At 39.3% G+C, this 26,144-nt stretch overlaps 1 protein-coding gene across 9 annotated transcripts in view; it reads left to right on the top strand.

Moving 5' to 3' along the window:
- The first annotated feature begins 366 nt into the window (after positions 1-366).
- The window catches only part of mecom (MDS1 and EVI1 complex locus), a 176,600-nt gene continuing 150,822 nt past the window's right edge, over positions 367-26,144 (top strand). For all 9 annotated transcript variants that reach the window (XM_081371018.1, XM_081371016.1, XM_081371012.1 and 6 more), the window contains exon 1: positions 367-532. In XM_081371018.1, coding sequence (XP_081227144.1) covers positions 496-532 — 37 coding nt within the window. In that variant the 5' untranslated portion in view covers positions 367-495. The remainder of the gene's footprint in view (positions 533-26,144) is intronic.

The following is a 26,144-nucleotide window of genomic DNA, read 5'->3' as shown; positions in this document are numbered from 1 at the left end:
CTGAGGGAGGGGGAGAGAAGTAAAAGTTTATCATAAATTCACAACGATGGTCAAGTCTCTATTAAACAACATAAAACGTTTAATGAAAACGTTTTACAATAGTCATTTACCCGAACAGTGATTAATGCGTCTTCATTTAAAACACAAAAGACCGGGCGCCTTGGACGCTCGAGACTGCTTCATTATAATTAATGTCTCCGGTTCCTCGTGCACCCGGAGGTCGCGAATCGCTCCGTCCCGCGCCCACTGATCTCTGAAGATCTGACACGAGAGGGATCTCGCTGGCTATTGCAATCTGACAAGATCTGTAATACTTGGGTGATGAATCGTTCCAAACTTTTTGACGATGCTGGCAGCTCGGGGGTGTGCGCATGTGCGAAGGTGTCCAAACTGACAATGCTGGAGAGATAGTGCGTCTGGGATTGAGAATCACAGAGGAAAAGGGGAAAAGATTCGAGAAAAAATCCGACAAACCCACGCCGAAAGACTGGCATCATGAGGTCCAAAGGCAGGGCAAGGAAACTGACCACTGGTAGGTGCAACATCTCTTTTTTAGCCCTTTTCAAACTGCCATCTTGTCCATGTGTATGATGCATAGAAACATTTTAGCCACTAAACAGTTACAGTCAGCAGACCCCAGCGATTTCAGTTGTTAGTAAGTGTGGAAGACAAGCTAAACGCGAACGGTCGCGCGCGCTCGGACATTTTAAACCTCGAATCGGAACTGGCATAAAAGTTGCGCGTGCCGCACAAACTTTTTAACTTTCGCATGCTGTAATCGCTCTCTCTATTCAAGCCCCGAGCGCCCGGTGTACGATAAAACAGCACCGTCCGTGCAAGCTTCTGCTGCTCCGGTCACATCAATTTCCAGCCGCGACTTTGAAAGCTTAGCCTCGCCTAGTCGACAACAGAAAGCCAGCTGCGGAGGCACGCTTTTAAATGCAAACAGGTAGCTTTCAGCTGATGTTACAGCACGCAATCCATAGAAGGAAATATATGCTAGATTAATAGGACTGTGGTTAAAGAAAAAGCGCTTTGAAGTATTTTGATTTGTAGAATTAATATCCTACCCCTTTTTTTTCTGTGTAATTGTTCAAACTGGTTGTGCAACAAGTGATCAAATCCCGTTATGATTTTTTTGTTCCGGTATGAAGAGCCCGGAGAAATGTTTTTGTTTGTTATGGCTTTCTAAACGGTCGACTGTAATCTTAGCTTTTGATTACGGGTTGCCTTAGGCGCTTGTTTGAGTTGACGTTCAATGCCACGCCACAACACAAGCTCAAACGCCGCAACTGAACATCAAGTAGTTAGTGGGACGTTGTCCCCCTCCTCATTGGATTTATTCGGAACGAATGTATTTCGCTCAGGTCTGTGAATAATTCGGCCCCCTCGCGCGCAGTAGGCTGCTAACTGCTGATTTGACCAATTTTCTTTTCTTTTTTTTTTTTGCCGTTTTCTAATAAACTTTCATTGTGGTCCACACCACGAAAATCCATGCAAATATTTCACATTTTATAATCTCGGAGCAGAGCTAAAAGTCTTGTTTTTGAAAGTTGAATGAACTTGATTAATTTATGTTTAAAGAATGGGTTAGATAGTGACAGCTGGTCAACAACTTTAATGTTGTTCAGTATGTGTGAAGGTAACAAAGGAGGCAGTGAAAACAAAGTAAAGGATCATTTTGCTGTTGAATTATTGTTTCCTTTCCTGTCGACAGCACCGTGATGGGCTAGACACTGCGCGCGCTCCGTCTGGACAGAAACAAGGGTCGTGCGGGTCTTATCCGTTCAATAAACTACCTCTCGAGCCCTATGCCCTGCCATTGTACAGTGAGAGGGTTTTTTCTGCGCACAACAGCAACTTGTCAAACACGCTCACGTGCACACGCGCTCTCTCGTCCACACACATCTATGCCCAGACCAACGCAATTTCACTTTTGTATTTTATTTTCCTGTTGCTGCAGGTAGGGCAACTCATCACTTTCTTTAAGATTGCCACAAGTGTAAGGAATTATTATTCGAGAGAGAACTCTTACCTTTTTTTCCCTCAGATTTATATAGGCTGTCATTGATATTGACGTCATTTAATAAATCACCATGACTATCACAACTCCACTATTATATTATTTTGCTGTAGAAAACGTATTTTGTCCTCAAATTATTGATACTGAAAATCAACCAGCCAGTAGCTATACAATCTATGTAATTTTGAACATTTGCTATAGTTTTTTTTTTTTTTTTTAATTAGTTTTATTAGAGAGAGGAGATATATGCTGTTATACGCCGGCACAATTTTGGCTAAAATTCAAGTCGAGAGTAAGATATTCTCCTAGAATTTTACACTTTCCCACCCTCTCGAAGCTCCAGCATCGTTATTTAGGCTACTATCTAGATAATTGTCAGGGGATGTATTTAAAGATTATTATTTACCCAAGATGTAAGACGAAGATTTCTACCTATTAAGTGAAAGGGAGAGAATGTTCTGGACCGCGCGCGTCCCGCGAGACTATGGCCTCTCTGGCCTAGCGCCAGCCCTGCACTATGTCAACATTGAATATTTAAATTCCCAGACTTCTCATAACGGGGCCCGTCTGCCGGTAAAAGCGCGTTCAGCGTTAGTCTGAGTATCTGCGGACTCGGTTTTCTTGAAGGGGGGAAAGGGAAAAAAAAAGTAATCTTCTCTCCGTGTGGCCTCTGCGCGCGCGCGCTCACCGCACATCATTCTGGTTGCACGCGCTCGCACTGATGTGTGTGAGTGCTGGAAAGGTAATAAAAATCGGTCGTTTCGCTGGTGTGTGTGCACGACATGTTTTGTGGATTTGGCCAGCGGTGCCGGACATTTCACCTGCAAGGCCAACAGTCTTAAAATGTCCATAATGTTTTAACACGCCGTGCCAAGTGTCCTATATCCCTCAGCGTGATGTTGCAGGTTTACTATGAATGGGGTAAAATTACACTTCACGAACAAGAATAATAACCTTGACCTGCCAGAAATCAGACCGTGCTGTCAGTTGAAACCCTAACCATGACATTCTGACGGATCTTGAGACTTTTAATTGCATTTTTAATTATCTAGCACCATTCATACACTTTAAAGTCTGACATATCTTTTATGTAAATGGTTACAGTGCTCATTGTGGATAATATACTTGTTCATGGATTCGATTAGAACTTTTTTGTCATTGTGCTGAGTACAAGGCAATGAGATATGCCGTTAGCATCTAACCAGAAGTGCAAAATTGGATCAACTTGCAATTGGGGTATAAAGGCAGTATAAAGGCCTATAGACACTGTTGTGCATGTGGTTCAGGGTAAATTATGCAAGATAATATACATAGACATTCAAGCAACATGTATCCTATAGTGTAAATAAATGTCTAAAATATAAAATAATTGTTTGCAATCAATAAAGTAACTGTGTGGAGCCTATGGCTTAGGCTTTTTGTGAGGGGAAGGACCAGAAATTTATGTTTATAATGCTTTATATTCAAGTTAATAATATAGACATGAGTAGCATTACATTAGCAAGTCCAGTAAAGTTGTGTTTGAAGAATAAAACTGTTGATAAAGATTAAAACCTTTAATATCTTCAGTCGGATTTAGGTTTCTAAGACCAGCCGTTATTTATTGTCTCAGGTGTCTGTGAAATTACAGAATTTAAGATAAATTCAGATGCATTTTCCGTATACTAACGATCTGATTTCTCGTTTGATGATAACTGCATTTGATAAGCTGCACATGTTCAGCAAGACTTTTGATTGTCCCTTTGTCCCATTCAGCGACTTCGACAGCTCCATCAGTTTCACGCCACTACTTTTGTTTTGACTTTGATGTGACTTACTTCACCGTGAAAGTGTCCAAACAACGGAAAATCAACTCGACGCTGAGGAAGGAAAAAAAAGACCGAGCTCCAAATTTAACAATGTGACATTCCGCGTGAGTGAAGCGCGTGAGAATAAGCCCTGCGCGCGAGCATTCTCTCCGCCTGTCAGCGCGCGACCACAGTCCGCTTCTTCTCAGACACGGGCGCGCGTTAGATTCCGCATTGTGCAATGGGCCGTGCTGTTGCGTCCCGCGTCCGACGCCCCCTGGCTCATTATAGAGCCTATTCAGGACGGGGTGAACGGATCGGGCCATTTAAAAAGGTGAGCGCGAACCGTATTAAACGCTCGTTCGTTGTCTGAATCTTCGGTGCTAGAAAAAGTCCTATGTTTCTGTGGACCGTGAACCGTGTCTGCCCCAAACATTTTTCAGACTCATTGGGGACGGAAGAAAGCAAGAAAAAGTGATTCTATTGTCTTCACTTTTCAGACTGTGGAAAAGAGTAGAAATCTACAATGTTAACGTCTCAATTTTTACCTCTTGAGTAAATATTTACTTTACATCTCTCTCTCTCTCTCTCTCTCTCCCCTGGCATGATATAGCCTTCACAGTTTTTACTTGAGTTCCTGGGATTGTGATGCTTTCCCTTGGAGAATTCCTGTGCCTCGAACTTGCATGCATGTCCACTCTGAAAAGATCAGAGAGTTTAAAACTGAAGACTTTTGTTTTTAGAGACAAAGTCAAAGTGACCGATGAGTTAATCAGGAGTAAAACGGTGAGCCGTGATGGGGTCAGTGTGAAACAAGGCTAGCGTTCCCAGGCATTGAGTGTGTGCATCTGCGTAAGACGGAGAGAGTTGCAGGCCACTGTGGGTTTTGATCATGATTGATCACATGTTTTCAAAGGATTGATTGATTAGCCAGAAGCTACTGGGTTTAGCCGAGAGGTCTGCTTATGTCCTGGGAAATTGTCCTCTTGTCTGTTTGTGTGAGATTTCATCTGAGAGAAAACGGGAGGAGGTGAGATGGATAAGGAGATAATTATATGATGTATATATGATTCTTTGAATCGTGCGTCAGAGTGTCCCATAGACGCCAACGTAAGAAGTGATTTCCTTGTATATGTTAGGAAAGGAAGGACTGGATGTAGGTGACAATAACACAGTTACCCTCATCCATCAACACCCTTATAATACCACTACTTTCTCTCCATCTCTTTCTTTCTTTCCTCCGCGCTCTCTCCCTCCCTAATGACTCAACGAGTGTCTGCGTCTGCCTAGAGTGAATTGAAATGGCCGGGTCAGCAGTTTATTTATCTTGTGCTCTGATTGGTCAGGGGTCAGGTCATATGGATGTTTATTTGGAGATTTGATTGGTGTGACTGATGGCTATGTCGTTTGTGTCCCACAGGGAATTATGGGGGTTGTTGTTCAGTACGTCCAGTCACTTTTTATCCCCGAGCGACAGGTCCTGAATCAGTCTAGCAAAGCTCAGCCTTGACTGAAGTCGGCACGAACCGCTTCAGGCCAGTCGAGTAATAAGTCACTGTCAAGCCAACACCCCCGAAACCATCAGATGTCACTGTTTGACTGGTCTTGACTCATCTTTACTTGGAGAGGCTGGATTATTCAAGTTTATTTGCTCTGTTCACTATTATATAAGGGTTTCACTTACAACTCTAAAAGTCTTCATAATATCTGAAAACATGTGTATTTTTTTTATTTAAAATGTAGTTAAAAGAGCCAATATTTAGATTTCAATTCAAGTTTATTAGCCATTTTTTGTATGTAAAATGATTTCCCTCAAAGTATTTTAAAACTAGATTTTTAAGTCAGCCAACATCCAAGTCTCTGCCTTACGTCAGAATGATCAGAGATGAGTGCACATGCACATGAATGCCGCCACAATGTCATAATTACTGGCGAGGAAACTAAGTATTATCTTTGTGGCCCTTTGTTCTGAGTTTGGGGGCGTTTAATTAGAGAATTGTGGCGGAAGCAAATTAAGGAATTGGTCATTAATTAAGGTTTAGTTGTGATGTAATTACTGCTTTTTTTGAAGAACAGCAGTTAGAGTTAAAACATGCACGTTTCGTGGAGAGAGGGATGTTTGAGAGAACTACATCTCCCATCATTCTCTGAGGCTTCAGGAGAATGCATTGAGAATACATGCATCATTTACTCCTCACTTTGCATTTAGGGTTATTTTAGGTTTCACGCTGTACATTTGTAAACTGGATTAACATTCTTATTTGCAGTGGTGATATCATTGATTAGATGAATACCACACGCAACCTTTTTACAAAGCGTCTCGTCTCGCACTTGTTCATCAATTGAGCTTGCATATTTTTCACTGTACCATCCAGATTGTCTTAAATAGACTTCATGTTTGTTTACACTCCAATTAACTAATTCTGATTTGTCTCTTTGGAAAAAAAAACAGCGTGTGACCATTCAAGGCTCATGAATGTTTAATGAGACAAGGGCTGTTCAGTTTCTGATTGGTTGCTTGGTACTAAACGACTGGCCACTGCATGGTTTCATTCTGTATACCGTTTGGGACTGCAGTGCTGAACCTGCAGAGCAGGTTTTCATAACCCAGGGTCAAAAGTTCAAGTGTTTGAATTCTAAATTACACATGTGAATCATTGCTTTAACTAGGATAAAAGCAGAGTTTAAAAAGACAAGAGAACCTGGGTTCAAAGCTGTGTGAAAAGACAAAATTTGAGTCTGTAGCACACAAGGTGGGGGGTCAAGCATGCTGAAGTTACGGTTAACCCTAAGTATAATACGTTTTACAATAAGAAAAGGATACCAGAATAGTATAGAGCACAAATGTTCATCTCCTCCCTTCTCATTTGAGCTGAAGACCTCCTACAGAACCAGCGGAAGGTCAATGTAGCGTTTACATCCTTAAAGCTCTATAGATTAAGTGGAGATCAGTCTGAACCAGCATGGACAAGTTCCTATAGTGGTTTTCTGCAGGTCGGTCATTAGCAGATTCATTTTGTGGTGCCAGGCGGTCTTCAGGGGTGTGTCCTCTATGAGTTAAATGTTTGCACAGAATTAATATGTGTTTGTGCGTGTAGGTGTGTGAAAGAGAGTCCGAATGGGTCTGACGCGCAGCCTGGGTGCCGTACGGACATTGTGAGAATGGTGTGTGTGTGTGTGTGTTTGTGTGTGCGGGTTTGGGAGGCCTGGGAACCGTACAGTTGTGTTTACCACAGGGAAACCAGTACCAACACAGAACAATGAGTAAAGCTCTCCCTGCCCTCAGTCCAAAGGTCAAACTGTCTCTGATAAAGATATGAACACACACACACACACACATACCCATACACGAACACACACACAAAGGCTCACCAGTGCACTGCCGACAGTCTGCCCAGGGTGTGTGCCAAGGTTGAGGTCATTATCTACAGACGGTCCCAATAGAAACGAAGCATATTTTTGTACTGTGAATGTGTGTGTGTGTGTGTGTGTGTGTTTGTGTAAATCACACTTTATTAATGGGCATGTGTATTGTTGACTTCATTTGTCTGCTTGTTGGTTGGACGGGCACCTCCCTTGTGCCATTGTCTGTGTGCGTTTAGATGGAATCAGTATTCCTTAGAGTTACCTGCATTGTGTTTTTTATGTCTGTGTGTATTTCAGGTTGCATTGTACAGTATTTGTTGAGGTGCAAACGAGAAATTTTATTTTATCTTTTTATGGATCTCCTTCGATCTGCACAGTTGTTTTCTTGGTTTGCTGTTCTTCCACACATGTTTTTTGGGAGTAGACAACATTACGATAGCACCTTTTGGCAATGTACGTTAGCTAATGATACAACTATGATGTCGGCCAACAAGTCTTGTAGCAGGTACTAACCGCATTTGCATTTCCTGAAGGAAGTACCAGTTCTTGCAAGGCAGGAAAAGTCTAGTTAGTTTTAGATAAGGTCAGGGTTAAGGCTTTGCTTTTGTGTAAATGGCATGTCATGACATTGACACTCATCTTTTTCTGTGCATGAGAATCAATAGGCTACTTGACTGAAATATCTACAGAAAACAGAAATAGAACAACAGCTGAATTCAGAATAGAATGCTAGCATACTATTTCTACCATAAAGTTTGAATAGGATCGTTGTGTGGTTGTACGGATCGGTCAGATAATATTCTGATGGTTTAAAGGGTTGGTTCACCCAAAAATTACTCATCCTCGTGTCGTTCCAAACCATGTAAAACGACCTTCGTTCATCTTCGAAGCACAAATTAAGATATTTTTGATGAAATCCGGTGGCTCAGGAGGGGCTCCATTTATAACTATTTAATTAACACTTTGAAGGCCCAAAAAGGTAGGAAAGACATCGTTAAAATAGTCCATGTGACTACAGTTGTGCAGCAAAAAAACTAAATATCCAGCTCCTGCGGCATCAACACGCGCATGCGTCGTGGTGCTCTCGAGAAGAAGGGAAGAAATGACTGAATAAAGTCGATATTTGATCATGTTACAAAAGATTTCATTTTCAAATAACTGTTCTTTTGAACTTTCTATTTTTCAAAGAATCCTGAAAAAATGTAATCATTCTGTTTTTGGCATTGATAATAATAAGAAACGTTTCTTGAGCATCAAGTCAGCATATTTGGATGATTTATAAAGGGTCATGTGACACTGAAAAGTAGTTAACTAGTCAACCATCATAACACATTCCTAATATGAATGTATGTATGTGTGTGTTAGTAATTATTGGCAAGGGTCTCCGCTCTGTTAGCCCATCTGGATTCCAGCCATCAACAGGAATTAGTCAACAATTGCTTTGTGAGCGGCCCGATAACAGCCTGTTACACACTCTTTTTCAGAAAGTCCCCATCTTTATGTTCCAGCATGGTGTGATATCCAGAGGGTGTGGGACTCTCTCTCACTCTCTCTCTCTCTCTCTCTCTCTCTCTCTCTCTCTCTCTCTCTCTCTCTCTCTCTCTCTCTCTCTCTCTCTCTCTCTCTCTCTCTCTCTCTCATGGTTGTGATGAACTCAAGTGAGAAGTTTAAGCACATATTGTTCGAGAAGGTCAAGGAACAGGAAAGACAAGAGGACATTTCAACACACCTTTTCATCTCTGTCAATAACACACACACTCACACACACTAAAGCCTTATTTGTACATGCTTTTTGCCTTATTTGTCACAAGTTTTCACAAATTGATTAAATTCACGATTTATTTGATTAATTTTCCCATAAACCGCTGTTACACCTACAGAACAAATTACTGTTTTTTTTTTTGTTTTTTTTTTACTAACTCAATCACAATCCATTAAATAACAGACATCCTCTATTAACGGTAACTCACACTTTGTTTGGAAGACTAATCCCATTTGAAAAGTGCTTAACTCTTTGTTTCTATAAGCTTACTTTGCTCTCTCTTCATATATGACCTTTCAGTTTGCTTTTAAGACATGAGAGCAAATATGACCTGTAGATAAACTAATTGAATAAATGAACAAATGACTTGAACCTTTTTGAGCACAGAGAAAATATTTGCTCTATAAGCCAGTTTATTGTAAACCGTAATACAAATAGGCAGAAAGGTTTTCTCCATTACTGTGCATTTTAACAATGGTGAGGAAGTGCTCCCATCAGCCTGTGATGATTTATCAATCCACTAACTTCAATGGCCATTTTGATTGTTAGTCACCATAAAATCAAAATTGACAATTCTTATTTTTTTTAATGGATATTTATTATAAATAATTGATCTGTGCATATCTTTATTTTATTTTATTCATGTGCCCTCATAATCTTGAATCAAAATAGCTTCCCCTTCCTCTTGCAACCACATCTATTCTTTTTTATGATGATGCGGCGTGAGGGTGGGACAACCTGTCACTCACATGAGATCGACCAATAGCGAACCACAACCATCTAATCAATAGAGTGCTGCAGGGATGACATCAGAACACAGAAGACTAATTCACCACTGGGTCCTTCGAGATTTCCCTGTGGGGTTTTATTATGAGGTTTTACATATGTGTGAAATAAAGAAATAGGTAAACATAACTTGACGATGCTTTGACGTTTTGTTGTACAATGTAAACTGCAAACACTCAAACCGTCTTGTCTAGTTACTTATTAGAAATATACGTTTTCAAATATAAACATAACTGCTTCAAAATTCGCTTTCTTGGTATGTGTGTAGTTTACGTTGTAGAAAACCTCAGAGTATCGTCAAGTTATGTTTACCACAGTCTTTATTTTACTCCTAAATTAAAAAACCACATTAGGATAAGGAAAATCTTGAAGGAGCCACTGCCGAACTAGTCTTCCTCTATTCCCAATGGACAAAAACAAGTAGTTGTTTTTTCTGGTTCGAGAAGTCGTTTCACTCGGATAAACGTCACTGTAGGAAAGAAAAGATCGTAACTTTTACTACAGGTTAGCACTTTTGACACTTTGAGCTAGAAAAACAATTGTGTCTTGATTCTTTCCTTGTTTCATCACCATCAACCTCCCTCGCTGGTCTGATCTGGCCTGAACCTGTTTTAATACGCTGTGATCTTTGACCTCTCAGTGTTTGTGTTGTGTGGACATTGTGTGCAGAGTCTGAATGAGATCCTCTCCAACTGTATACCAGGTCATACTGGGTCATAATGAGATCGAGTTTGTGTGTGTTTGAGCGAGCGAGTAAAGGAAGGTAACTCTGATTAGCGAGATTCGCGTTACCTATGAAGGGGAATTCGGACGTGCAGTGAAGCCGGCCCATCGCAATCGGATCTTTTCCATTTCGACCCGGAGATGAGACACGCACAGCCTCGCATAGACTGAGGAAGAGGCCGAACAATAGAGACAGTAGAGATTCCCTTCCTCTCCCAGCGGCATTCCACAGATTCCCAGTGGCCGGAATCTGGTCCCAGCCCAGGAATCTGGCCCTCGCTCCGCGCTTTGATGAGCCCTGTTCCCGACGCTTCCTGAGATTGTGACTCATCTACAAACAAACTGAAAACAACCTGAGGGAGAGATGGAGAAGGACAGAAGGAGAGGGCGGGAGAGAAGAAGTGATGGAAAAAGAGAGAGAGACTGAGACTGGACTACAGGATGTCCTGTTTTGATTAGCGTTAGCATCTCCGCTCCCCTTGAAGAAATATTATTCTAACAGTTTCAGGAGCACGGTCTTCACGCTGCTCGTCTTCTACACACACACACACACACACACACACACACACACACACACACACACACACACACACACACACACACACACACACACACACACACACACACACACCCCTTCCCTTCAAAGTGGCCAGATATTCCTTCTGTTAATTTGTGAATTGCATGTAACTGGATAGGAGCTGTGTGTTTAGCATAGAGGAACATGCTAATGTTGTGATTACCATTGCAGAACACAAAGACCCTACTGAAAAGATCAGTTTAGGCGTGCATGAATTTTCAGGCTGGTTTACGCTGGTTAGTGGTGGTTTGGTGCTGGTCTAGCTGCTTGATCTTACTAATGAAGATGTTCTTTCATGGACATTTTGCCTGTTAAACTAGTTAAGCATGTTGGCAACTATTCAGTTATCTATCTATCTATCTATCTATCTATCTATCTATCTATCTATCTATCTATCTATCATCTATCATCTATCATCTATCTATCTATCTATCTATCTATCTATCTATCTATCTATCTATCTATCTATCTATCTATCTATCTATCTATCTATCTATCTATCTATCTATCTATCTATCGTACGTTCTATCATACGTTCTATCGTACGTTCTATCGTTCTATCGTTCTATCGTATGTTCTATCGTTCTATCGTACGTTATATCTATCTATCTATCTATGTATCTATCTATCGTTCTATCGTTCTATCTATCTATCGTTCTATCTATCTATCTATCTATCTATCTATCTATCTATCTATCTATCTATCTATCTATCTATCTATCTATCTATCTATCTATCTATCTATCGTTCTATCGTACGTTATATCTATTGTTCTATCTATCTATGTATCTATCTATCTATCTATCGTTCTATCGTTCTATCTATCTATCGTTCTATCTATCTATCTATCTATCTATCTATCTATCTATCGTTCTATCGTTCTATCATTCTATCGTTCTATCTATCGTTCTATCTATCGTTCTATCGTTCTATCTATCGTTCTATCGTTCTTTCATTCTATCGTATGTTCTATCTATCGTTCTATCTATCGTTCTGTCTATCATTCTCGTTCACCTTTGGCGTAATTTAAAACTTTAAGTTTGTATTTAAAAACAAATAATTTAATAATTCCATTTTTAATACTGTAACATTATTTTGATGCTGTGAGGGGAAAAACAGATCATACCAGCTTATCCAATTTTAACAAATTTAATTTAATTGAAAAATGCTAATTTAAATATTAAAATGCATTAATATATGTAGAAATTAACGTTAATATAGTTGGTTGTTGAAGTATTGTTTATTGTTTGTTCATGATACTAAATGAATGAACTATTAACAAATTTAACATAGGCCTATCGTAAAATGTAACCACTTACTGTGGACAAAACCAGGTAGGCCTGTTTGGACCATCTTAGACTAGTTAAAAACCAGCTACAGCCTTAAGATGGTTTTAGCTGTTTTTTTTCCAGAAAGCAGGGAAATGGAGACACTGAGCACTGTAGTGTGTGTGTGTGTGTGTGTGTTTGACACTGTTTTACTGTAGTTCACTGCTCCCTATAGCCTAGGCCCCATGGAGCAGATGTTTGACTCCTTAGGGCCTCAACCTAGTTTCTCTCTGTCAGGCAGACATCAAGTCAGTGGACCCTAGTGTTTGCTGGGTCACTGGCAGAGCTGTGTAAATCTCTGTGTGTGTGTATGTGTGTGAGAGAGAGCGCATGTGCGTCTTTGGAACTTTGTGTTTAGCGGGTCATCAGAGAAGCTAATGAATTTTATCTCGGTGTCTATCTTTCACACAAGCACACTTCTCTAGAGATTCACACTCCTGTCAGATCTCCCCGGCTCTACTGGTGCCCTGCCTGGGTTGCAGTTTAAATTTAGCTCCCTGTCTGGGCCTGGCCTCCTGGGAGAGACGGATGAGGGGAGTGAAGACTGAGGAGGAGTGCAGATCCGAGTTTGGGAAAATGAGGGAGACGTCTCATGTCATTCCTTAGTGAAAAGAGATACTGCGCTGACATATAGTGAAGTGTCAGCCAAGCACAACACCACACGCACACACACACACACACACACACACACACACACACACACACACACACACACACACACACACACACACACACACACACACACACACACACACACAGAATTTGGGGTTGTAGCCAGAAGACAAGCTGGCAGACTCACTAGTTCAGGCTGATGGAATATATTCAAAATATGCTTGTATTAATATGTTGTTGTCATACAGATGAAGACATGCATACATCAACAGTTTATCATTTCAAGAATGTGAAGTTGAGGTGTTCTTAATGATCGGTTGGATGATAATAGCGATTTTTATTACTATTTGAAATGGTTGAAATTCCATTTTATACTGTACATTACAATGTTGTGATGCCCAAATTAACTTGTTAGCATGTAAAATTCTTTATTTTGACAAAATAGTAAAGAATTTTTATTATTATTTTAGAATTATTCAAATGTGACAAAATCACAAAACCAGTCATGAGTCACATGGGTATACATTGTACATACATTGTATGGGTCAAAATGATTGATTTTTCTTTTATGCGAAAAATCATTAGGATATTAAGTAAAGATGAAGTTCCATAAATATATTTAGTAAATTTCCTACCGTAAATATATAAAACATTTATTTTTGTGAGTGAATGCAGCACAATCGCGAACATAAATGTAGAACTTTAAAGGCGATTTTCTCAATGTTTCGATTTTTTTGCACCCTCAGATTCCAGATTTTCAAATAGTTGTGTCTCTGCCAAATATTGTCCTATCCTAACAAACCACACATCACTGGAAAGCTTATTTTATTATCTTCAGCTTTCATATGATATATAAATCTCAATTTAAAAAAATTGACCCATGTGACTGGTTTTGTGGTCCAGGGTCACATATTTGGCTAGAAATTAATAATATTTTGAATTAGCATTTATCTATAATATTTCCATTTTTTTTTTTTTTTTTTGCAATTTAGTTACATGCTTTTGTATTTTTTTCAGTTGTTTTCTTTATATTTTTGTTTAGCGTTCATTTTAGTTTTAGTCATTTTACTTCAACTTATTTTATTTCAGTTAGTTGCCAAAGCAACATTTCAAATTTTCATTTACAGTTTTTAAGTTAACGTTTTTCATCTATTTATATTTTATTTCAGCTTTATTTGAAAAGTGATTTTTAATAGTTGTAGTTAACAGAAACAACACTGCTTGGGACACGGCGCACTGCTTTTATGATATTTTAACTATGCCTTTTCTCATTCGTACATTGCAAAGACTCACCGATATTCTCCTCTGGTCTGGGGCCAGCAATATTCTAGATTTCTGTGGCTTCACACACACACTTTGGTCACACCTGTCTGGTCCCATACAGCAGCTGCAGGTGTGTGCATGTCTTTCTGTATGTGTGGGTACCATGGTTTGCCCATCAATCGCTGACAGCTGACAGTTTAATCTGAGCATTCAGTAGGTCATTACTGAGCATCGAGAGCAGCCAATCGCATCAGCGATCAATGACAAAGAGAGAGAGAGACCGGAGAGGGCAGCACAGAAAAGGATCAGCTAGCTCAGTGTGAGTGAGAGATGGGTTCGTAGTTATGGATGTGAAGGTCAGCTTTGGGCAGTTGACAAACAGGCTGTCAAGTGCGCAAAGATAGGAGGTGAGCACCTGCACACAAACTTTCCTGAGCCAGTAGAACAAGGCACACACACACACACACACACTCGTAAAATCTATCACTCAGATTTGATTGAGAACACTCTGGGATAATTTATTGTGGACGTCTGCATATAAATTCCCTGTACTATCATTGTGTCTTTGTGTATGTATTTGCGATTTTACATATACGTGTAATACATGGCATCCATCAAAATGTACTTCCTGGAAGCCAGGTCACTATGGCACCAATCGGTTCATCCCCCTTTAGAGGGTCCTGGCTGCTTTGGAAACGACCCGTGGTAGTTAGGACCTTCCCATGTTTACATGACTCCCTAAAGACAGACAGAACCCCGTTAACTGAAGACATTCCTCACACTTTATGAGCGATATCATGTTTCATATGCCAATGAATGTCACTCTGCCAGCGTTCTCTCAACATTAGCTGAATATAACCAGGCCTGTTGATGGGCCTGACAACAGTTTTGGCCGCTGGTCTGCTCAAGCATTCCATCCTGTGTCACAGAGAGGGGAAAGAGAGGGAATTGGATGGGGAGAGAGATGGAAAAGAGAAAGACAAGCACAGACCATGAGCGCGTAGGGTAAAAGAAGATTTTATATTTTATTTTATATATTTTATACAACGTTTTTTTAAAGAAATTAATACTTTTATTCAACAAGGATGCAATAAATTGAACAAAAGTGACTGAAGATTTTTACATTGTTGCCAGAGATGTCTATTTTAAATAAATGCTTTTTAAAAGAATCCTGAAAAATAATAATAAACAGCAAATCATCATATTAGAAGGAATTCTGAAGGATCATGTGACACTGAAGACTGGAGTAATGATGCTAAGAGAATTGGCTTTACCATCACAGGAATAAAGTATTTTAAAGTATTTTCAAATAGAAAATTGTTATTTTAAGTTGCAATAATATTTCACAGTATTACTGTTTTATTGTATTTTTCAACAAATAAATGTAGACTTTCTGAGCATAACAGACTTGTTTAAAAAAATTGTTGACTTAAACTTTATAATATAATATTATTTAAAAATCAAACACACACTTACAGTACAGACACACACTCGCAAAGAAACGTGTTGTCCGCGCTGCTATGACGATTTTATCAGTAAAATAGTTTAACAACTTAAAAGCTAAAAGACATTTCTCACTAGCAATGTAATTACGTTGCTGTTCTTGAGGCAGATAAACTTACAGTTTTGCAATTTTGCTTAATCTCTCTCTCTCTCTCTCTCTCTCTCTCTCTCTCTCTCTCTCTCTCTCTCTCTCTTTCTCTCTAATAACTGCATTAGTCTGCTATCACTGGCTAAAGCCTCTGTTACTAGCTCTAAAATTGTTTTGTTTGCAACGGAGGCTTGGGATGAGAGGCGTAAGAAATTAGTCCTACACACAAGAGCTTTTCAAGGACATATGTCTTGAAATACAACATTTGAACAATGTTTTGAGGTGTGGTATAAAGTTATATAATATAACCAGGGCTTAAAGTATTCCGGCACCGTGCCGGATCTCCGGCGTGCGGCCGTGATGAAGAAAAAAAATAAATTTGAATCTTGCATGCGGTTCAATATTTTCGAGTCAATTGATTTCACCTACCAATCAAGAAACGCAGCTCTACTAACGTTACAAGCCTATCAGAAGCAGAGCAGGGCGGGGCCTGGCAACACAGTGTGATTGAGATTTATACGTCACGTTAGCGTTGTCGGGGAAAGGAGCGCTAGTTCATGAAGCTTTGGATGATGTCCTGCACGGGCGTAATTTCCTATGGGGACACTTTCCAAAATCCCGTTGTCCTTCCCACCCCCACTAAAATTCGTTTGTTATGATGTTTAACCGCACGCCGTCATTGACACGGAGGAGCAGGACCGAGCCTGTGTAAAATAGCTCACTGAATGTTCTAATGAGCGAGTAACTTAGCGGTTGCAGCACAGACAGCGATGAAACGCCAGAAACAACAGGTAACGGTACGTGACTTAATGTCATCATGGATGAAAAGAAAGAAAGGAGAGGTGTGAGTTGGTTTAGTAAATTAGCTCAGGTCAGGATAATCATATTTTCTGTCTACACCTGTTGATAACTGAGCTAACGTTAACATACACTGCTCCTTGGTAACTTCAGACTTGGCTAAATATTTAATTTGAATATTTAATTAAATATTCTGTGTAGCTTACAAAAAAAAAACACATTCTATGTAGGCCTACCATGAAAACGAGTCCACTTTAAACCGCAACATTTTCTGTCAGCAATGTATGACAAGTAGCCTAACGTGCTGTCAACGTAAACGCATGCGATTAATTTGTCCAGCTCTACCGTGTTAAAATATTTATCGCAGCGTCTGTTCTTTCTGTCATCCTTTGGGTTATATGATCATGCTCTCCTTCACGCAAATGTTTTAAACTATCAATGCGCGAGAAGACAAAAGAGAACGCGCTGTCAGTGAATGAATGTCCTCCTGCACACACACACACACACACACACACACAGAAAGACGCGCGCCAGTATCGCATTCGCAGTCGACAGCGCGCCATCGAGTTCCCTTTCGCGCTTGTACGAACCATAACACACACATTTAGGCTATGTCAAAATGTCAGTTTTGTCGAGTATCTTCACAAGAACAGTAAAATTAGTTAAATACAATCTTAAATAGTTCGTAAAGAGTAGAGAATGCGTGAGATCCTGTCAGCAGCGGCTGGTAAGTGACAGCAATTCTCTCTGTTAGTAAAGTTAACCAAAGAACAATGGGAACAGAGAAAATTACTAACTGCCAAACGCTTAAGGATTAATCTATTTTTCATTTATAATTAATGCAGTGCGGACTGTTTTATAAACGTATTCAATTTCTATATAATTCACATTGGTTAGACAGGTAAGGTACAGGTAAATATTACATTTATTATGGGTTTAAGTGATGATTGTTTTAAGTTTACTTAAATTAAAAGTTGTTATATTTTTTTAAGCTTAATAAATGTTTCAAATTTTGGACAAAGAGACATAAGTAGCTATATCAGTGATACTGGTCTTTATTCATAAAAATATGCCATTAACATGCTTGAAAATAAATGGTGCCAATGAAGCCCCCCCCCCCACCCCCACCCGCGCCTCCCAAAAAATGTTCAGGCTCAGGATTTTTTTTCACTTTAACCCCTGTATAACATAATATAATATAACTTTAAATAGTAATATATATAGACTATTAATAAGATGACTGCACTGTCCTTGATAAAGACAAAAATCCCTGTGACTCCAGTGCCGCCTTGTCACTGACCTTTGACCTCTTCGGTTTGATGAACTGACCATGAACACCAGGGTTCCCACTCTATTTCTTTCAAGCCCTCCCCATGTATTTATCTCTTCATCTTGCACTCCCTCGTCTCTGCTGGTCCCACATACATAAATCTGTTCTTTAACCATAACTCACTCTCATTTTTAGGAACAATGATGACTGATGAACTCCAAGAATTAAATAAACATTCCTCACCAAAAGTAGTTTAGTTTGAAAACAAAACAAAACTTTTTTAATTGAACCAATTTAAGTGCAGCCACTTGAGGTGCGAAACTTGATTCCGAATATTATTGTTACGTTCAACCAGTTGCACGAAACTGAGCATTATCAAACTTGTCAGACAAAAGAAAGAGAAAAAGACAATATCGAATGATATTTCACTCACGTCTTGCTATTTTATTTGATGTCGCCGTTTAATCGGATCGCTCTGGAGCAGAATTCCGCCCAGACCGAAGCGCTAATCCAGCAAATGGGAGTGTTTGGATCGGAGTGGCGCTATGGAGAAATGTAATTTCTCTTCTCCCTGATTTGATCAGGAGCGAGGGAGCGGGCGGACGAGTGTAAATGTTTAAAGAGCGAGTGGGCGAGGAAGGGGAAGGAGGGGAAATTCTATTACAGGTATTCCCCGCGCTCACGGCAACGCACGCAAAGCATTGTGGATGTTAATGCAATTCTCATTTCAGCAGCTGCGCTGATTGGCCGGCGTGCAGGCGAGGTGAGAAGTGATCCGGCTGATGTGTGTTTGTGTGTGTGTCATGCGTACAAGTGTACATCCTGTTTGATTGTAGAGTCAGAATGTCAAAACCATGACATGACATGATTATAGCTCCGGTCAATAGTGCGTGTATGTTTGCGTGTTTCGTTGTTGTAATAGTTTGATTAATGTATGTGCACGTCTTAAGCTACACAGAACTCTGGGACGTATTGATTTGTCTGGACTCAGCAACACATTCATTGATGTGTCTGTCTCTGTGTGTGGGTGGAGGTCAGCTGTGGGTGAGAAAAAGGATTAATATATTTAATCGGCCGGTTTTGTGGAAAAAAGGGAGAAGGAGATGGACGCGGAAAGCGAGAGAGAGAGAGGTGTCTGTCATTGTTTCTTAGGGTCTGACGGGGTCAAAGGGTCAAGGATCTGTGACCTTTGGTTTACATGGAGACTGCTATTGGTCTTAACATTGGCCTAGAATGAATCTCTGATTGGTGTTCTTAAAGGGATAGTTCACACAGAAATGAACATTTTACTCAACCTCGTGTTGTTCTAAACCTGTGTGACTTTCTATCCACCGTGGAACATGAAAAAACAACTTTTGAATATTGAACTGATCATTTTTTTTAGTATATTTACAACAACAACTCTAATGGAAGAGCTTTAAATGATGTTTTATTAACAAAGTTCGGGAGGAGCAGGTTCAGATAATTAACCAAATTATGCACAGCTGGAGATTAATCAGTAATCAACTCAATGACAGAGTATAAATTCACAGCAGCAGCATCCCTCCTCCACCCCATCTCCTCACTTCCAGTTCCATCTACACTTACCAACTGGGGGGAGTACTCTGGGTTCGGGCCTAACTCCGAGCCCTCCCCCCGGACAGCACGCCAAATACGCATAAACTTATTATATTAATTATATGTAGATGTGAACTCGTGAAAGTATCAAAAAGCATGCAGATGCGCCTAATGCAAAATATCATAATATCATAAAAGTGGTCCATATGACTTATGCACTATATTCCTAAGTCTTCTGAAGTTGAACAATAGTTTTAAACTGAAATTTAAGCTGTTATTCAATGATAATTTTCACGTCTAGTAAAGTCACAATGAATATTTTTTTTATGGGATATTTCAGTGTTTATTTTAAAAGATTTATCAGTGTGCATCATTATTATTTTCTTAAATTCTTGTGTCCTCATAATCTTGAATAAAATAACTTATAAAATAACTTAACTAAATAACAGCGACATCTCTTCTTTGATGTGTTTTTTAGTGTGAGGGCGGGACAACCTGTCACTCACATGAGATCGACCAATAGCAAACGATCCAATCAATTCCCAATAGACAAAATAAAGTCCTGTCTTTAATTTTTTTCTTGTTCGATAAGCCGTTTAACTCGGATATACGTCACAGTAGATAAGAAAGACTATTGCAACTTCCGTTTCATGCCGACTTTAAACTACTATGACTGGAACATGGAGTACTGAATCATTCAAACTGGTTTTGTGAACTTAACCAACTAATTGACTCAAAAATAAATGATTCCTTTTCATATCAGATATACAGCTTGTCTTATGCTTTCTCATGAACTAGTGTGGCTGCCAGCATTTTCAGTGAATAACAACTTTTCCAGTCTGTTCATCCCACAAAACTATCGTATGGATTCAGAAGAGTCGTTTGGACAAATTATTTTTTTAAGCTTCACAGTTGTTGTATCGTATAGAACAATGTGAATGTTGTTCAAAACTGCTCCCTTTGTGTTCCACAAAAGAAAGAAAGTCACGTATGTTTGGAAGAACATGAGGGTGAGTAAATGACGACAGCGTTTTTGGAATCATTTACATTTGGAACATTTCCAGAAACTGCTGTTGTAAGTCAATACACGGCATATCATGTTTCATAAAAAATCTCACCTGATGACTTTATTTTATTTATTTATATATATATATATCTCATTCTTCATGTTCTTCTTATCTTATGATTTCTGACTATTGGCAGTGAATACACACTGGCAAACATTAACATTTGACTTAGCATTGTTCAAAGCATTTTTTCGCTATGACGCTGGCTGAATGTTTGTCTAGCTTTTAAAACGTGAATACTGTATTACCGGCATAAACATATGAGTGTGCAAGAGAAGGAATTAGATTAAAATGATTTGGTGTAGAAATAACACTGGGTGATTCTTTAAAATCTTAAGAAATTAAATGTTTTTTTAGGACAATTTTTACACGATTTTCATGCCAATTAAGCACTTTTCCCCTTTCATTGTTCTTTTTTATTAATAAAATCAGCATAAATTAATATTATATGACTCAGTCTTGAGTGGGCTGATTGTGATTAACCCCTACATTTTTATTTTTTTTACCCAATGCCATTTTTTATTAGATTTTTTAGTGGTGCCCCTTCAAAAAATGCGTTGAGCACATGACAGCCCTGGATATAATATAGCAACAGAGTGTATTTATGTGCTGAAATATTGTAATATATTCACAAACCACTGGTTGAATTCTTCAGACTAAGCGTTTCAAGAGGACAGACCCCAGCGTCGGTTCGCATTACTCATTCTAATTCACCCTCGTCTCGTTCCGCACTCACTCTAGTTCTTCCCGCAATATTTCATCATGCCATGTTTTACGTTTCACTTTTTGCTTTTTATTTTTTATTGTTCTCCCTTTTACTAGTCTTTTTGTAATTTCGGTCCAATTATTTCTGTCCGTAGACTTCATTACTCATGTCCGTGTCAGACACCAACACACACACAAATCTCATTGGGTACACATGTCGACAAACATTGGCACATGTGGTCTCGGGCACAAAAGCTCATGGGTGTAGCAGTGTTCACTCAAACACACACTCTCACAGGTATGGAAGTCATCAGCTGTGTGTCAGAGGTCAAGCTCATTATCCAGCTCTAGTGAAAACTTTCAAACCTGCATTTAATATGGGGCCGTGATATAAGCTCCTCTGTCTACACACACACACACACACACACATCATGCTCCGTCTCTTCATATTTGCAGGTATAAATCACACAGGGCCCCACATACCACTTAAAACCCATTCCAAAACACACACGTACACACACTTTATAAACTTTATACTCTGTAAACGATACAATCTTCCTTTGCTCTGAATAGTTTGTGAGCTATCTTTACGTTTCTTTTCTGAATTCCAAAAAACGTTATTATAATTTGTGCGTGAGGCATTTAGATGAGAATATTTCAGATTGTTGGATTGAGGTGTGTGTGTGCGTGTGTGTGCGCGTGTGTGTGTGTGGACAAGTACATGCTTGAGATTGTGTGTGTGTGTGTGTGTGTGTGTGTGTGTGTGTGTGTGTGTGTGTGTGTGTGTGTGTGTGTGTGTGTGTGTGTGTGTGTGTGTGTGTGTGTGTGAGTGTGTGTGTGTGTGTGTGTGTGTGTGTGTGTGTGTGTGTGTGTGTGTGTGTGTGTGTGTGTGTGTGTGTGTGTGTGTGTGTGTGTGTGTGTGTGTGTGTGTGTGTGTGCATGCATGTTTGGCATGTACATGACGGGTGTTTCCTGACATTAAACATCTCTGCATAAAGCCATTAGAGAACAGGAGCTCTATTCATTCACACTGGCGTGATTAACACACACACACACACACACACACACACACACACACACACACACACACACACACACACACACACACACACACACACACACACACACACACAACCTCAAGCATGTACTTGTCCACACACACCTTTACACACCAACAGCCACATATAAAATAAAAAACTCATTTTAGGTCTCTTATTCTTGGCAAAAACTCACATATACAAATTGATGCATGATTGTGACATTTTTAAAATAAGTATAACCTGATTTGTCAAATGCATTTGTAACTTTAAAATTCACAAACGTACATATACACATAAACTCAGAGGGCACCCTTCTGCAATATGGCTGACATTTGACAAAAAAACAACCATACATGTTCAATGGCCACCTTGGTGGTCGAGACCTGGCTCGTGTATTTGTGTGTGTGTGTGTGTGTGTGTGTGTGTTGTGTGGAAACAGGAGCACAAAGACCAAACTGACACTGGACAAAAACACACACGACCTGTGCTTAAAGGGGGCGACTTTTGATAGTCAGCTTGCTGATTATTCTGGAATTTGTCAAATCAATTTCACTGTGTAAAAAACATACAATACACTTCAAATGATTTTACAAATATGAAAATATGCACAACTTTAACGACAAGACAAGGCGATGGAGCCGCTGTGGAAAAAAATTGGTAAAGATTAGCAGTCTGATCACAGAATTCAGTTTTGACCGAGTTGAATGTGTTCGTGTGAACCACGTCCTCAGCTTTAGATTTCAACCTAAACTTCATCCAACTTTCCCTCTTTCTGTCAGCCGGTGAAAGTTAAAGACAACTCCTTCACCCCTCGGTTAAAATATATTGTACCCACTTAAATGATAAAAGCAGGTGTGAAAGTGTCTGTGCTCAATTGTCTATGTGTGTGTGTTGTGTATATTTAACACACTTCAACCAAATTAAACAAACCCAACAGGAGTGTGAACCATTTCTCAAATAATCCAACACCTCAAGCCACACTGATTATTTAATAAAAATAAATCGCAGTAAGACACTGTTTATTTCCAATGATGCGGTTAGGCTTTGGCCAACATGTTTCTATTGCGTGTTCCGTTGAACATGCTTAACATGTTTGAGTTCTGTGGCTGTGACGAACCTCTGTGCTCAAGGGGGCGATAGAGACACCATTGTTCTTACTAATAATGAATGAGGGAATTATGTTCTGACACATTTTGAAATTTAACAATGCATGAAAAAAGAAGCTTTTGCATTTACGTGCTTGCATACTTGAGTACGTATCGGCCTTACTCTCATCATAAAGAAAAGCTTTACCTTGTTTTTGTTTTTGCACCCATAATATTTCTGAGAAAACATGACACTCCACTTCTTTATCTTCCTCGCTATGGGTGCATGAGAGTAACTTTTCTTCAGTGATGAAGAGATTATGATCTGTGATTTTAGTGACTTCTAAATAGGCCGGCCACTGCATGCTGATTGGCCTCTCTACGGTTGATCTGATTGGCTGTGGCGGAGCAGCAGTACAGAGTGATGAAGGGCACACCTGCTCCTCCATCAACCCCAAACCGCTCAACCATCACACACAATTGTATGAAAGACACAGAGTATGAATAAAAGAGGAATACATATTTATATGCTTGAGACAAAGATAAATGTTCCTGCACGAAAAAAGTAAATATGTACATTATTACATATAAAATATAAGTAAATGTTGTTCTTGCACCGAAATTAAAGAAAAAAAAAAAAAAAAAAAAAAAATATATATATATATATATATATATATATATAAAATTTTTTTATTATTATTATTATTTTTATTTTATTTTTACTTTTAAATTTATTATTTATTTAAATTGCTGTGCAAGAACAACATTTATTTCTCTGTCATTATTTTTCTATCCTCTTCAATCTGTTTTTTTTTTTTATTCCTTTCCTGCATTTTTTTCACTTGCACTATCCATCTATCCATCACTGTCTGATAATCCTCTTTTTCCCAACACTCCTGCTTTTTACACTTTTTGTCAGTCTCTCAATCTTTGCACTCATCGGGACGGGGCCCCTCACTGTCCTGCCATCTCTCTCTCGCTGTGGGAAAGGCTAGTAGATGAGAGAGTGAGTGGAGGTCATTCTACGCCTCTTAGATTAGCCCCTGCTAAAGCGCTATTGTGCGCTGAATGCCGGTCTCTTCCTGCTGTCACTCAAAGGCCGGCTCCGCCCGCTGCCTCTTCTCTAAGAAGCTTATCTCCGCTGAAAGGAAAGAGGGAATGGAGAGAGGGAATGTAATGAACCGTGTTTTTCAGCAAACGACAGAAACCTGGGGCTTGGAGGACAGAGGACAGCTGCAGCACACCCTCCCACACCCCTTCCTTTTCTCGCTGTCCGTCTATCTGTCTTTCTTTCACTCATTCTTTCTTTCCTCTTAATCTCCCACTGTCAATCCATCATTTGCCCCCTCTGTCAAAGTTCTGGCCAAAGTTTCTTAGTTCTATCTATCTATCTATCTATCTATCTATCTATCTATCTATCTATCTATCTCTGACTATCTATCTATCTATCTATCTATCTATCTATCTATCTATCTGTCTGTCTGTCTGTCTGTCTGTCTGTCTGTCTGTCTGTCTGTCTATCTATCTATCTATCTATCTATCTATCTATCTATCTATCTATCTATCTATCTATCTATCTATCTATCTATCTATCTATCTATCTATCTATCTGTCTGTCTGTCTGTCTGTCTGTCTGTCTGTCTGTCTGTCTGTCTGTCTGTCTGTCTGTCTGTCTGTCTGTCTGTCTGTCTGTCTGTCTGTCTATCTGTCTGTCTATCTGTCTGTCTATCTGTCTGTCTATCTATCTATCTATCTATCTGTCTATCTGTCTGTCTATCTATCTATCTATCTATCTATCTATCTATCTATCTATCTATCTATCTATCTATCTGTCTATCTATATGTCTGTCTGTCTGTCTGTCTGTCTGTCTGTCTGTCTGTCTGTCTTGCCATCGTTCTATCTATCCTTCGTTCTATCTTCCCTTCTGTCTATCCATCTTTCTTTCAAACATTGTCTTTCTTTATCTCTTCTTCTATCTACCCATCATATCTTTCGTTTTATCTATCATCATTCTATCTTTTGTTCTGTCTATCCATCATTCTGTCTTTCATTCTCTCTGTCCATCATTTCATTCATTATTCTATCTATTCATCGTTCTATCTTGCATTCTATCTATCCACCGATCTATTTTCTGTTCTGTCTAACGTTCCATCTATCCATCATTCTATCTTGAGTTCTATCTATCTAATGTTCTATGCTGGGTTCTATCAATCCATAATTCTATAGGTAATGTTCCGTCTTGCGTTCTGTCTTTCGTTTCATCTATGTATCATCTTTTGTTCTACCTATTCATCGTTCTATCTATTATTCTATAATGCTACCTGTCCATCAATCTATCTTGGGCTGTATTTTTTTTTTGTATCTTTCATTCTTTCTATTAATCTATCTATCCATAATTCTGTTTATCAATGATTCTATCTTTCATTCTATCTTTCCATCGTTTTATCTTGAATTGTATTTTTTTTTCTATTCCTATTTTCTATCTATCTGTAAGATCTATCTATTGGTTTTTGTTTTATGTTAATAGTTTTCTTTCTTATTCGTTCTTTTTTATGGTCAAGTAGAGTGCTGTCTCATGTATCAGTTCTTTAGAGTGATCTGTGTGCAGTCAATCTGCAGGGTGCAGGAGTAGACTTTACTAGAGGGGGCACATTGTGTATGGACATGCGTTTGTGTGTGTGTTGGGGGGTGTGTTTTTCCTTTTTGTGGATGTGCCTCTTGTTCCTGTTCAGCCGTCTGTGTGCTCCCGGGCTGCCTGCTGGTGTCTCGCGCTTTTTGTCTCGGGCTGTTTGAAAAGGGGAAA

The sequence above is a fragment of the Scardinius erythrophthalmus genome (assembly GCF_964197995.2).
Source record: "Scardinius erythrophthalmus genome assembly, chromosome: 7".
Classification (NCBI taxonomy): domain Eukaryota; kingdom Metazoa; phylum Chordata; class Actinopteri; order Cypriniformes; family Leuciscidae; genus Scardinius; species Scardinius erythrophthalmus.
This window is presented reverse-complemented; position numbering and strand designations above follow the sequence as displayed.